The 15761-nt window shown below is 38.4% G+C and overlaps 1 protein-coding gene across 2 annotated transcripts in view; it reads left to right on the forward strand.

Moving 5' to 3' along the window:
• Grm5 (glutamate metabotropic receptor 5) overlaps positions 1-15761 on the forward strand; it is a 308427-nt gene that overhangs the window by 280244 nt on the left and 12422 nt on the right. The window contains exon 8 of one of the 2 annotated variants that reach the window (XM_050127222.1): positions 11378-11473. The exons of the other annotated variant lie outside the window; for it this stretch is intronic. Coding sequence (XP_049983179.1) covers positions 11378-11473 — 96 coding nt within the window. The remainder of the gene's footprint in view (positions 1-11377; positions 11474-15761) is intronic. 2 annotated transcript variants of the gene reach the window in all.

A 15761-nucleotide genomic window follows, 5' to 3' on the forward strand; every position in this document is an offset into this window, starting at 1 on the left:
TTTTTTTTGGTTTTTCGAGACAGGGTTTCTCTGTGGTTTTGGAGCCTGTCCTGGAACTAGCTCTTTAGACCAGGCTGGTCTCGAACTCACAGAGATCCACCTGCCTCTGCCTCCCAAGTGCTGGGATTAAAGGCATGCACCACCACCGCCCGGCTTATTTACCACATTTTCTGCCAAGGTTAGACAACATTTTTTTTTTTAAACTCCAGCACTAGGAGTGTAACCGAGTGTAGAAAGCATGAACACGGGTTGAATTCCACCATAATCTCAGAAAGAATTGTGAATAGAATACTGTCCTTTCCCCAGGTGACAACTCTCCTTATAGTAGATCCAAAGTTGTAAGTAACATCAATAAGGAGTTGTGGGAAATATAAACCTTTGTGGGAGACATGAAAGTATATATAAAAAAAGGGGGGGGGCAGAGAGGAATCATGCGAGAAGGGACAGGAACGGTGTCAGTGAATGCTTAGCTGTGTCGATTCTAGTTGAGGCCTTTGTTTTCTTCATTGTTCTATCAACATTTCCTGAAATTATCTACCATCTCCACCATCTTTTTGATTCTCATCCTCTTATTCTTTTATGCAGGACTTTTTTTTTAATCTTTTGGAAACCCAGCAGAATGTTGATCTTTGTGAATAATAGGATGCAATGATGTCTCTGACTTCAGGGAATTTAGAAAACTTTATTTTATTTACAGTCATATGCAAGAAAGTAAGCTTGATCGGTATGCTTGCCACCATCTCCCCTGTGTACCTCATCTTCCTTCTAGAAATGAAAGAGGAAAAAACTAGGCCTTTGGATCTACTATGCTTCATCCACATGAAGAATAAAGGTGTCAGGAAAAGACCGTTCTAATCTTTACACTGAATGTAGTTCTTCATGCCCCTTACACAATTAACGTAATTATCAGTACAATTATACACAGCTCACCTCTCAGGCCAGAGTAGAATCTACTTCCGTTGCAGCATTTTCCGTTTTAATTCTAGGAGAGTGGTCTTAAGAACACCAAATAAATAGGTGTTGCTAACTTCACAAAATCAGTATGGTCTAACTGTGCGTCTATGTTGGACTTGTTTGTCATCTCAATTAGATTCTGAATTCCTTGAGTACAGAAGTCATACAGTGCATTTTCTTCCCTCAACCACGCAACTGGTATCTACTATGAAAGGTACACAGCCCTTGTCTATGTATAGTAGATGGTCAGCAATACCTAGTGGGAATCCCAACATCAACATTTATTAGTTGTGAGCTGTAATTTTCATGCAAATAAAGTTATTTTACTTTATTGCGGGATGTTTGAGACAATGTACTGAAAGCCCTAACATATTGCCTGACCTCGTTTTCTTCATCTTTTTCTTTTGATTTCATAAGCTCTGACTTTGATTTTTTTAACTGGTTTTTCTTTTCCTATAAGTTATCTCTTTCTTTAGTAATTACAGTTCCTTTCTTTAATCTAAAGTTCTAGAACACACACCTGAGAGTTCATCAGTCCAAATGTGTGTCCTGGCTTGGTCCTCTGTAGTTGTCCAACATTGAGCAGGTTATTATACTACTCTGTCTTGTATTTATAGAATCATAATTATATAGAACTAAACCTACAAGGTGCTTGCAAGACTAAATACTCAAATCTCTGTAAAGCGTCAATCTTATGAGAGAAGCAGTTCTGTTCCCATTCTTCAAAGAAGAAATTAAATGACGTATGCTGTTCAAAATCATACAAATATGCGGTTATCTCACTTTGCTTTCCACGGCTGTCATAAAACATCTCAGCCAACAGCGACCTGGGAATGGGAGAATTGTTTCATCTTACACGTGACAGTGTGTCATTGAGGGAAGTCAAGGCAAGAACTCCAGCAGAACAGGAAATTCAGTAGAGGAATACCTTAAACTAGAAATCACCAAGGAACGCTGCCCACTAGCTTGCTCCAGGCTCATGTTCAGCTACCTACCTTATAGAGCTCCACCCGACATGTCTAGGGAACACCACTACTCACAGTGGGTTGGACACTCCTAAATTAACTAGAAATCAATAAATTGACTAACAGCCATGTCCGTAAGCCAATCTGAAGCAAGCATGTCTGCAGGTTTGGGGGTTATGTTTCTTTGTTTTTTTTTTCTTTTGAATACCACATCATTCATAAGAGATATGAGTGTCTGGGATTTTTTATTATCTACAAAGAGTCATGGAAAGAATCCCCAAAGTACCAAAAACGGCAATGAATGTCTCTGTGTTAGTCACATTCATTTATGATTCACTCCTATATTCCTAAATACCCATACAGCTAGAGAAGTAGCTAAGAGTCTTACATCTTGTATACAATAGGAAGTCAACTGTGATGAGCAAAGCTTAAGCAGAAGAGACTGTGACACACTTCCGTCTACAAAGTTACAAACACTTCAATGTCACACCTACTTCAACAAGGCCACACTCCAATTGTAGCTCTCCCTGTGAGCTCAGGAGGGTCAATTACATTTAAGCTACCACAGTCCCAGACACATAATTCTAAGGAATCATTAAACATTCGTGAAGGTTTCCTTGAGTGTCTCCAATTATGAAATTAAAATTGTCTGCTTTCTACCTAATGTGATATATGCTTCAGTTATAGTAATAGGTTTTCACTTAAAGGGAACAAATTGAGAAAATTCGACTGTTACAATTGTGTGCCATTGCCATAAACCATAAAAGAGCATCCTAAAGCCAGGAAAATCTAATTCTCTTAATTAAAATGACTTTCTTAAAATAATGGAAAAGAATAGAAGGAAGTAGGTCATGGAAGCCTAGTCAGAGACTTATGACTTTTGTCCTATCTTCTGGGTACCATGGCATCCAGCTGATTCTTCTGGATATTGTTTTAACAGCTCACAGGACCAAATGGGAACCAGGCACTCTTCCTTCCCATGGCCTTCTTGCAAGCTTGAGCAGAAACTACAGCTCGCCTTTCCTTGCTCTTCATACCTCAGATACATACATGGACCCAACATACCAAAATTTCCTTCTCCAATCCCTGCCTCACCATGTTTTAATCAAAATAAAATGCTTTTTAAAACACGTGAGAAAAGAAAAGAGACGATGATGAAGCAAAGGTACAAACACCAATCAAGAAGATCTACAAGAAATAATGAAAGCATTTTGAAAGCTAACACAGTTTCCTGTTTCCTTTAGACTACTTACAGAGGAAACGATGGTCCAGGTAATATATGTAGCTAGCATTTCAATAGGAAGCAATACGTATCATACTTATCAGGCTGGTGATATTGAACAAATTATTTAATTTCCCCATGTCATAGGATTTTCTTATTTATAAAATAGGAACAATAATATTAGCTAGTCAATAGCATTTGACAAGGATTAAATAAGATTTGAGTATGTCCTTAGAACAGGGTGTGTTGTATTCTAGGTGCTTAATAAATAATAGTTCATCTGGTCATTATAAACCCGGGTTCTTCTCACTCCCAACCCTTTTTGTTTATTTACACACAAAATATAAGGATAAATCCCCACTGAGAAACAACTCATTTCTATTAGAATAAGACATTGTCCTAAAAATACCTTAGACCTGAGATAAATCCAAAACTGCCATTAACATTTAATTAAAAATTTTCTTTGCCCCGGTCCTGTTCTTGGGGAGCTTTTCCCTCTACTTAATATTTATCTTCAGGCTGAAACTTTTTTTTCCAGGAATGTGATGTATACTTATAAAGCATCTTGGGACTAGCTTCTAAATCCACGTCTTCAAGACTTCTCTTGATTGTGAGACAAATGGCAATGTAGGAAAAAACAAACACATGAAAAGGCAGTCACTTGAGAAGTTGTTTATCTGAAAACTGTTCTCATTGTTAGTGGGATTAAACATCGATCTTTGGGAATTCTCTGGAAGGTAAATGAATGAAAGACTTCATTCAATATAAAATTTAATACATTTCCATAATGTTTGCACTGTAATTTAAACAGTTTAATTTATTAAATTGCTCTCTAGTTGTTTTTATCCTTGTTTAATTTTTTATCATTTTTATAACACTGAAAGAGAAAATATTTGTGAAAAGAGTTTACACACATCTATGGCTAGAATTATTGGGCCAATAAACCCTTTTTTTTATACTGTGATTGCTTAGTTGCATTGCTTCCACACCAGTCAACTTCTGCCTTCATTTGTTTTTATACAGAACACAAAATAATATGTTCCTTGACACCTTTTGAATATGTTCGAAGTTTGTGATTACCTCTGATGTTCTTTTATGAGATTATTAATCATGCTCATTTTTTGTTTTTAAGCTGAAATGAATTAAGTCAGCATTTTACATCTGGGCAAAAGATTTTTTTTTTGCTTTGCTTTGTTTCTATGTCCCTGAGTTTGTATTTTTCTTTTTCTCATTTTATCTTTATCTTGAGAATTTCATACATCTATAAAGTGAAATATGATCATATCCTCGCTTCATTTCCCCCTCCTACTTTCCTCATATTTCCCTCTACATGAATAGGTATGGAATCCACACAATTTGTGGAATATTTGATAAGTCATTCTAATGTATTTCCTCATGTATCAATACACACAATTTTAAGGACCAGAGAGTTACCCAGCAATGCTTCACTTGTGACAGCTTTTTAAATTGGTCCTTACTCCTTTACTACTCATTAATACTTTTCCATGTGTCTTCATCTATAATTTTGCTCTCATCAACTTTACTTTGAAGTTTGGTTTGGACTTCCCTTTGGCACTCCTGGAAATATTTTGGAGGTTTTGGAGTCTTGCATCCCTCGTCACTGTCTGTCTTAGGATGCTGTGCTGGTCCTATACTGCTTATTACCAGTTCTCTTCAGTGATGCCTTTTTCGAACATTGCAGATTTTTTGCTTTTCTCTAAGTGATCCCTAGGGGATGGACTGGCATTTTGTTTGTATGTTAAGAGGGAGCCTGGAGAGTGGCTTTTTTTCTACTTGGCCATTATGTAGTCAAATTTGACCTTTAGAAAAAAATCAGTTTATACTGTGCTCAAAACCTAGGCCAATTAAGCCCACACTGCTGCCTTCATATATGACCTTTCTTGTATCTCAAATGCATTATTGGACTACTTAAATAAATTTTTCTCAGCACAAAATGAGGGAAGAGTAAGATGTCAGCAAAGACCCTGTGATTTGGATGGAAAAGTTCTATTTCCAGCCCCATTTCTAAGTCTCACCAACTGTGAGGCCCTGGGTAGAAAGCTGGAATAAAAGCTTTTTTAGCCAAAAGCACTTGGTTTGAAAAGGTGAGGAGAAGCTTTCTGAAGGACTCATATGGTACAGGAAAAGCTTCTTAGAAGACTGCAAATGTTCCTCATTGGCACAGGACATCACAGTTTATCTCGCCTTTTGACTGCCTAGATGCAAAGCTAGGGAGGCCCTAAAGGGAAGTAGCATCTTCTATCTGAATTTCTTAGCTTTGTAGTTTCACTATTGTTGACAGAGGTTTCTGTCCCATCCAGTCCTGCAGCTGTTCAGTCCCAAAGAAACACACAGAGATCTACATTAATTATAAACTGGTTGGCCTATTAACTCAGGCTTCTTCTAGCAGCTGTTGCTCCTTCCTCAGCCATCAATCAATGTAAAGACAACACAGCATCCAGACTCTATGTGTAATTTCCATCTTTACGTGGCTTTATTTTAAACTCTATTTCTTTTATTTTTAATTTTTGTTTTATTGAGACAGGATTTCTCTGTGTATCTTTGGCTGATATGGAATTCACTCTGTAGACCAGGATGTGCTTGAACTCACAGAGATCAGCCTGCCTCTGCCTCCCAAGTGCAGGGATTAAGGGTGTGTGGAACCACACCCAACTACTCTCCTTTCTTTTTTTTAAGGACTTTATCCTTTTTCTTTTCTCTCTCAAGCCTACATATATTTTTAAACACACTGTAAACTGCTTAAAGGTTTTTTTTTACCTGAATATATCTTTACTGTTTATCTCTTTTTTTTTTTTCCTGACCACTTGAGTCTTTAATTTGCTAAGCAATATGACAAGGATTAAAATCATGGCTTTGACAGCTGGATCCACCCCATTCCTTAGCTTTCTGAGAGTCTAGCTTTAAGGCAAAGTTACTGTCTGGAGCCACATTTATTGCCACAACTCTATGGAGTTTTAAGGTCCCTGCCACCACCAAGAAGCAGGGTGTTGGCTATTCATAAACACCATTTAAGTGTTTGATAGCAGGGCCTCTTTAAGAGCTGCAAGCTGAGTCAGGAAGCCTCTCTTAAATGAGATGCACTTGCCTCTATCAAACAGAGCCCACCTGAGAAAATGCTGCTACCAAGAAGCTGTGCTTTACTCTGTTCTTTGGTGTCCAGCATAACTTCCCAAGCTCTCTCAGGTTTTATGTGGATGCAGTTGTCTATATTGGCCGCATTTGTTGACAGGGGTTTCCATCCTGCCCAGCCCTGCAGCCATTCAGTCCCAAAGAAACACACAGAGGTCTACATTAATTATAAAATATTTGGCCTACTAGCTCAGGCTTCTTATTAACTCTTACATCTTAAATTAGCCCATGAATTTTGTCTGTGTTAGCCATGTGGCTTGGTACATTTTCTCAGTGAGGCATTCTCATCTTGCTTCCTTTTGGTCTGGGTGACCATCACAGACTGAGACTTTCATTGTCCCAGAATTCTCCTGTTCTGGTCACCCTGCCTATACTTCTTGCCTGCTACTGGACAATCAGCATTTTATTAAACCAGTACAAGTGTCAAAACCTTTACTGGATATAAGACCATTGTCCCACAGCACACTATTTTCATCCCTTTTTTTCTGGTTTCCCTGCATACTCCATCAACTACTTGCTGGTCTTAGGTATACAGACTATTATGACAGAATATTATCACAACTGAGCAGCTTATGAACAAGATTTGCTTCTCACAGTTCTAAAAACTGACTGAAAAGATCAAGACCTTCCCATATTTAATATCTGGTGGATGTCAATTATTTTTTTAATATATTCTTTGAAAATGTCATACATACATACAATATATTTTGATCTCATCCATCCCTCACTGCACCTCCCCAACTCTTCCAAGATACCTTTACCATGTCACCTTCCCAAATTTATGCGCACCTTCTAAAGAATATTTTAGGATGATATAATTCAGTAAAAAAGATTTAAAAAATCAAATTTTTCAGTGTTTTCAAGTTCCTGTCATATTATTCTTATAGAAATTCAGGGCTGTAGTTGTTTGAAAGTACTTTTACATCTGATAAATTTTATTCTTCAAGCAAAATTTTAGTTATCTAAATGACAGATTGTGAAGATTTTGAAATAATCATAACTTTGAATTTTTAGAATGTCTTCTGTATGTGACCTCACCATGTGGAAGTGGGAGATCTTCTGTAGTCTCTGCTTTAAGGGCATGAACACCATTCATGAAAGAGTTAACACAACACTGCCACCCTGTAGATTAGGGTGTCATGCCCTTTTGAGGAGTTATATACATATGGACAATAGTGCTTAATTTCACACAATTCTAATTTCATCCATTCTACTCTTTTTGATAACTACTCTGACTACATTGATAAGTCCAAGAGCCCTTAACACGAATTGATAGGTGTCCTTTCTTTGTGCCTAAATATGTCTCCATAACTTGATTTTCCTATTATTCATGCATTTATCCAGGCCTTCCATCGACAAACATTATCACCCATAAATAATGAGTTCAGCAATATCATAAGAACAGGGAAGGTAGCAGTAATTAAAAGTACTCAAAAACATGCTATCATAGAGTCTACTTTTTGTTAGAGATTTCACTGAGAAAAGGACACAGTAGAATAAGAACTAAATAAAATATTATTTATATTGCATACCTATTCCTGATAAAAGCAGTAACAGGAACACTATGGAGTGGGGCTTATTCTTTCAGATGAGGGGGGTGTAGCAGAAGGTACTAATGTTTGAACAAAGATATTGAAAGAGTCAGATAATTATCAAGTAGAAAATCATGCTCTGCCTTCTTTTTTTCTGCAATTATGTTACCTCAAAACTATACAAAATTTATTTCTTATTTTAAACATCTTCATCTTTTTCTTATCCTTTGTCTCTTGACAAAAATCTATAAAATTGTTTCAGTTGAGCATGGGTCGATCTTCAGCGTCGATGTCCAGCACCACAAAATAAAACAACAACAACAAAAAGACAAATAATAGCAACAAAGTCTTGACAGACATTTGATAACTTCTAACTTATCATTTATTCATAGAATACTTCTTCAGTGCCAGTGAGTTACTCACAAAATAGTTTTGTTTTATACGCTCTAATGAATTCTGAGTGTGTAGGTTTATTTCTACATAATCTTAAAATCCTCCCTCACTTACTGAGATAAAAATACTTTCTGGGATTGTGTGTGTGTGTGTGTGTGTGTGTGTGTGTGTGTGTGTGTCTGCATGTTGGAGACCTGGAATCAACCTAGAGTATCATTCCTCGGGGGTTGTTCACGTTGTTTTTAGCAACAGGGTTTCTCAAAGACCTGGACTCACAGATTGGGCTAGTCTAGAGAGCAAATGAGTTTAAGGCAGGTTCTCTCTCTGCTTTCCCAGTATTGAAAGTACAGCATGTGCCGCTACACTCCACCTCCTCAGGATTTAAACGATAGTCATAAATCACTACTTATGGCTTTTCATGTGGGTGCTGGAATCTAACAAATGTCTTCATGCTTGCATTTGAAGCATTTTATTAATGACCAACTCCACAGCCTCTATAATTTTTCTGAGACATTGAGTGATTTCTCTTCTAAGTGCATCAAATGTCCCCCACTCAAAATCTTGCAAAATATGTATTTCATTGACTAAGAAAGATTTTTTTCCTCACTTATCATCTTTCCCAGTTCTGCCATACTTATTTTCTGAAAAAAAAAGAAAGAAAAGTTAGTTGAAGAAAACATAAATTGGCTGTACCATTGGGATAGATTTATACTGATAAATGATGTTTTCTGGAAGAGGGTATTCCTATCTATTCACTCTTTAAACTTATTCTCCCTTTCTATTAGTGCCGTTTCCGTAGTAAAGGTTCCAATTATTCTGCATAAAATTATTTCAATATGAACAAGGGTGCATCTATCTCAACAGCAAAACAAGTAATTAGAATGTATAAGGCCTTCGGTTCAAACCAGAATGCATGCATGCACACCCCGAGAGGCGGGTGGGAGAGGTAGAGCAAGGTAAAGCCAAAGATCCAGGGAGAAAGAGGCAGACGCAGGACCTATTTCCAGCAATAAAATTGTAGCTATTTAAAAACGTTTATGAAGAATCTAAACAACCTATAAGAAGATTTTGAAAAATGTCTTTAGGTCCCTTTGTAAGAATTGTAAGCCCATAATAAATTTAGTACTCCAGCAATGCCATTTTAGTTGGAGCTGTACAATGATATTTTGGATGTACCATCCTATTCACAAATAAAAAGCAAGTACTAAGTAGTGATACATGAAGTGTTGTCCAATGGCGGATAATGAGCGTCCCTTCTAACTTACTTCTTTCATAAAACAAAGATCCCTCTGTCTGCCTTTGCCCCGGTCTCCACTTTTTAAACAAATTGTTTTCCTCTTCTGCATGGCCTTATTCTACAGTTATGCGTGTCTTTATTCTTCTCTTCCTTCTCCCATCATTATGTGAACCTGCTAAGGCAAGATCTGATGATTATCTTTACAGGTTGCCTATAAACCCATGGATTATGGATTATATCTGCTCAACTAACATCCAGTTCATAAGTTAATCCATTATCTCCATTGAATTTGATGTAAGGATCTATTTTTATTCAAATGCAAAACAGTGTTAACACTTTGGAAGTAGAAAAATTCTAAGACTTCTCCCGCAGGGCCAGTAATCATCTTGATGACATTCCATTTTGTTTTATGCCTTTTACTAGTGAAATAGCAGGAAAAAAGATACCAAAGAGAACATGACTAAACTAGGCTAAACAAGTCTTCTCATGGCAACTCCCTTTTCACTGCATGAACAATGTCAGGTATCACATCAAGCCAAAGCCACGTGGAACAAACTACATATGCTCAAGCCCCGTACCTTGAAAGCTATCCTGGAAGTTGTTTTCTATTGGTTTGCCTTGTGATTTTAGCAAAGTCAATTAAGTCAGCCTGGCAGTTCTTATTTGAAGCGAGAACTGACTGTGTCTCTTCTTATTCCACAGATTTAAAACAATGAGTAAGACTATTTCTACACAAGCTTTCATTCCATCTCAAAAGAGCCCTTAACATGGCTCATCTTCTACACCTGGTAGATTCTTGTTAAAGAGAGTGGAGTACTCATTCTTGAAAACACAACTAGGAGCTCCCTGGGGAGGTGAGCGATTGGTTCTGCTACAAAATGGATTTGAGGCACAGTCCAAATTATGAGCCACCCAAAGCTGACTTTCAAACCTTTTTTTTTTTTTTTGAGACAGGGTTTCTCTATAACTAGTGCTAGTAAACGAGGCTGGCCTTGAACTCATAGAGATCCACCAGCCTCTGCCTCCAGCCTCTGTGTTGGGATTAAAGGTGTGAGCCACCACTGTCCGGCTGAATTTCATTCTTTCAATGTTTATAGGAACCTTTCATAAATATAAAAGAGGCCCTTTTTCTTTTAATATTACCAGTATGTAAAATAAATTCAGATATCGTATCCTCAGTAAGGTGGAACAATGTCATAGTTTAGTTGCAAAAACTTAAAGATAGAAGGTTATAGTTGGGTTCCAAACTTTGACTTTGCATTCAAAGCCCAAATTAACAACTTGTTGTTTGTCTTTTGTCAATTTACTTAATCTTTGCAATGTTACATCTCTTCTTCAGTAACATGGAAATAACCATAGTAACATGGAAATAACCATAGTAACATGGAAATAACCATAGTAACATGGAAATAACCATAGTAACATGGAAATAACCATAGTAACATGGAAATAACCATAGTAACATGGAAATAACCATAGTAACATGGAAATAACCATAGCAGAGCCTCTGTTGCAGGACTGCTGACAGGAACAAGTTTAGGTAAAGCTCTAGTACAAAGTCCGATGCATGGTAAGCACTAAACAAATCCTTATTGACTATCATCTCTTCTAGATGCTAGGGATTGTATTCTTTTGGCCATTGATTATGATGGCCAAAAGACGTGATGAATGTACAGATCAATCCGTTATGTAAAGAGTATACTGTGTTTGTTTTAACCCCCAAGTAACAAACTCATTTCCAATTTTTCCATATACTATTGGCATCATCAAGGCTAACCCAAGGTAGCTTCCATTACAGTGAGAAGCAGAAATCCTTGTTTTGGTGCGGGGTGGCCATGTTTGCAGTCACGGCTCTTCCTCAACCTGGCGGTGAAGCACACAATCACATTTTCTGTTTGCTCCTGTCCTTGTTCATGCTCACCAGGTACAAAGACAGGAGACTGGCCCAGCACAAGTCGGAAATAGAGTGTTTCACCCCCAAAGGGAGTATGGGGAATGGTGGGAGAGCAACAATGAGCAGGTAAGCAAACTGTGAGTGGCCTGAGGTGGTGTGAAATAAATGTACGTGAGCTAGAGGAAGAGGCGGCTCCCTAGTCTGGGTCCTGGTTCAATTATGCATTCCATTCAGTAAGCCACCACTGGTTTGTTGTATGTGTTTGATCTGTAAAACCTATGCCATCCTCATGTCAACTAATGGGAGCCTCCTGTCCCAGATGCTGCTGTTTCTTAGGGTTGTGCGCTTTGCATGTCTGAAGCCTTAGCTAACAGTCAGTTCTTCCCTGGATTTTAATTTATTGGCCAAAACAGTTCTGGAGTTTGCAAAGTAGAAGATATTGGAGGAAATCCACATTTTAGGAATATCAATTTTTTTTTAATGAAACCAATGCAAAAGATAAGGGCTGGATTTGAGGGAAGGATCGCAACTGAGGGAACACTGAGCCTGGAAATTAATCTGAGTTGCATCGAATGTAATATGTAAGAGCCAAGCGCAAAGGCAATGGCAAACAAGTGGATGATAATGCAAGAGACATTCCTTTAACTGAAATCAGGAAAGTTGATCCTCCTCTGGCTACTACAGCTTTGCAGCTCCTTGACTTCGTTGTGTTGATGGTGAATACTTCCTATCGCTGTGCTGTGCATGTTTCTTTGTACTAGGAGCTGCCAACTGAGTTGTACCCTGTACTTGGACCTAGAGGCAACAACTGAGCTGTGTTGCATGGAATGAACGTGCTTTTCTTGCATGCAACTGCGTTTTAAGAACAAGGGCTCTAGAGACATAGGCAATCAGGATTGTCTTCAACAATTCTAGAATGTGGGGTGGGGAAAAACGTATGCTGTGAAATCACTCACTGTGGCTAACTCTTCTGCTAAATACTTTTTGGGTCATTTCTCAATTCTTCTGTGGCACAGAGCTGTAAGGGAAAGGGTTCTGGATTGTCATATATGTGAGAAACGAGAAAGTTCAGAAAGCAGTGCGTCCACTTGTGTTTGCATGTGCTGCGAGCTTGAGACCCAGCTGTGAAGTTGTGCAATCGGAAGATAAGACCGTTGACTCCTGTTGAACTTTTACCTCCCAAACGTTCTGTTTGCTTCCTCAGTGGTGGGATCTCTGCCATTTGCAGAATAATGGCTCCCTTCTTTCAAGGACCAAGGCACCGCATCACTGCTGGGGTCTATTCACTGCAGGCTGTGAAAATGCTTCCAGGAACTGTGTGGTTGACATCCCAGAAGCCATAGCCAAGAGCTTTTACCCACCTGGGTTCATGATTCTCAGAGACAATGCAATGAGTGTGTACACGTGTAGGCACTTACGTGGCCACGCACACACTTCTGCCCACAGTTTCTTCTTGGGTCTCAACTGAGAGTTTATGGAAGTGATTCAACAGACCTGACTTCCTGTCACCCAGATATTGCAAAATGGTATAACTTCTACCCTTGGGAAACAAGCTGGTGCCTTTGTAGTAGAGTAGACAAGGTGATTTCATCAAAAGAGAGCTGAAAAGCTCTGTTCAGAATGACTTGCAATAAGAAACCTAGAGCTGGTGTTCCAAGATCCAGCATGTGACCCACTGCCTATCAAACACACTGGAGGACATCATGGACACACAACACCAGACTTTCTTGTATAGCAGGATTCCCAGGGCATTTCAGTATAGCTGCAGATACAGACACACACACAAAACTGGCATTTTGTACTAAGCTATTCATCCGGGAGATTCTGAGGAGCTATTTAAGAGAAATACTTGTTCCTAGTTATTCCATTAATTGGTCTTGGGAGTTTTGATAAATTTTATAAAACTCTCAGATCTGGTCAGTCCAGAAATTGGATTTTATAAATGCTGTCTTGACTAATAACAAAAATAGGATAGAAAGAATAGGGCATAGAATGTGGGGCTTGGGCATACCCAATCCAATAGACCAAGTATGTCTGAGTCAGATTCAGACATACAGATGTAACCATTTTAAAATATACTTCAAGAAGAACCCACATTTTTTACAACACCAAAATACCATTCATGTTTTTGTGTTCACTTGTGTGAATATGGTCAAGGTAATGAGAAGGCTTATTTCAGTGATATGTCCAAGAAGGAAGAGTGGGGGGGGGGCTAGTGAAAGCATAAATAAAGGCATTTTCTTGAAATAATATCTAGGCTCTAGGCCCCACAGATAAGCAGAGTTATTTGGGCACAAATGATCTTTTCATTATACCTTTTATTCTAATGTCCTTGGCATCAAATAGAAATTGAGAGAAAGAGAAGAGGGGCTGACAGGAAGGTGGACAGAGTAAGGAAAGGATGTGTTTTGATCATCTACGAGTAATTCAGAAAAGGAAAAGACCTAAAAAATTACAAAAAGTAAGGCCAAAGATAACAAGATGAGTATATCCTTTTCCCCAATTTTATAGTTTATACATAAATAAGTAAATAAGTTGTAGTAACGACTTTTAAACGAACATTAAGAGAAAATAGGTCACGATGGAAACAAATTTTATGAAAGAAGTTTTTAAGTGAAGAACTCGAATAGTCTCAATTTGCTTATGTAGAATTAAAGATTTAACAGAAGAGTAATAGATACATACGAGATATCTACAGGCCTTGCCTTGCCTGCTACCATGGCTTCCTTTCTTTCCTGATCTTCCTAAAGTCTCTAGACTAGTGACGCACAGTCACACCCCCTCCTTCCTTTGCGAAGACTTGATCGTGTCCTGTGCTGTTTATTGAATACACAGTCACAGGAAAGAGCTAAAAGAAACTCAGTTAACCACAGAAACCCAGCAGAGACATTCTTCTCTCACATACTTGGTTTCTTTAGGGAAATTATAGAATAGATAGGAAAATTCCTATCTGCACTCATTCCCCTAGCGCTTTGGTAGCTGCTGAAGAGAGTCAACAATACTGTAACCACAGCAAAGCTGACCCTGTCACATTATCTTCCATTGCTATATTGCCAGGGCCATAGGCAGAAGTTCTCCCTATTAGTTACTTTTCTCATTGCCAGGTGACAAACCAGCTGACCAAAAGGAGCGTAAATAAGGAAATGCTCATTTGGGTCATCTGTTGAGGGTATAGCCCATCGTTAGGAGGAAGTCGTGATGGCAGGGATTTTAGGCAACTGGTCCCATTGCATCTGCTGTCAGGAAGTCGAGGTGATGGGTGCTGGTGCTCATCTTGCTTTCTCCTTTATATTTAGGGGAAAATATTTATTTACTCTCCTGAGCTTACGAAATAGAATCTCCCACCTAAATAATAGTATCACGTGGGCTAACCTATAATAGTATCACCTGGCTTAACCTAGTTCTGATGGTGCCTCCTGGACAAGCCTGGAGACTGTTTCCATGATGATTCAAAATCCCGTCAAGCTGATAATCAAAATTCATCTTCCTATTCATTCACTTCTAGTCTCCTGTCTTCACCCAAACATTGGTAAAAGAATTAGACCGAAACATTGGCACACTAGCGTAATGAAGTACTATAGTTCTATCTTCTCTTTATGATCACAGTTTGTGTGTGTGCACATGTCTGAATATAGTGCAGCTTTTCACAGTGTGTGTCTTACTGTGTGTGTCAGAATCTTTCTAGCTGCACAAGTAAAAGATACCGGTCAGGGAAGTGCTGTAGACACGGGCAGGCTCTCAGCCCTGCTGTTGCCATGTAGGTTCACACACAGATAGTCCACCCTCAAGGATGACCAAAGGATATTATTATCTCCAGTCCCCAGAGGAACACAGGGAACAGTTGCTGGAGTCTGTGTTGTGACGAGTTTATGCTTCCCCATGAAGAGAAGCCTGGTTACTCTGTCCCTGCGAAAGAGCTGCTTTAGTCCCGAGAAGTAGAGAAACGTGCAGTCCCTCATCGTTATTTAAAGAAACATGGGTAGTGTGGGATTTTTTTATGAAAAGGGGGGATTTTTATTGTTGGTATTTCATGACATTAGTTTCAGGAAGTGTTAACATATATTCTTTGAATAACTGATTTCATCTAGTGTATATAGCATCTTATTTTAGCAGTTGCAGATGTCCAATAATGTCTTACAAAATCTGGTAGCAATATCATAGTCATTGTTAAATTAGTAGAAAGGCTAAGGCACACCATTCTGTTGACAGAAGAAAGAGTGTGTGTCCTTCCATTGCAACGGAGACCAGCTGGGTGGTCAATGAAAGATCAGGACTTCTGAGTCTTTGATGCTATCCTCCCGAAAGCCAACTTCACATAAATTTCCTCACCCAGTTCTACAAGTATTACATGATTTTTATGTCATTCTAGTTATACAAATATATAGGCAAATATTTTGAGACAATACCTTCTGTA

Source organism: Alexandromys fortis, unplaced genomic scaffold (assembly GCF_014885135.2).
Source record: "Alexandromys fortis isolate MF-2015 unplaced genomic scaffold, M_Fortis_MF-2015_v1.1 scaffold_272, whole genome shotgun sequence".
Taxonomy (NCBI): Eukaryota; Metazoa; Chordata; class Mammalia; order Rodentia; family Cricetidae; genus Alexandromys; species Alexandromys fortis.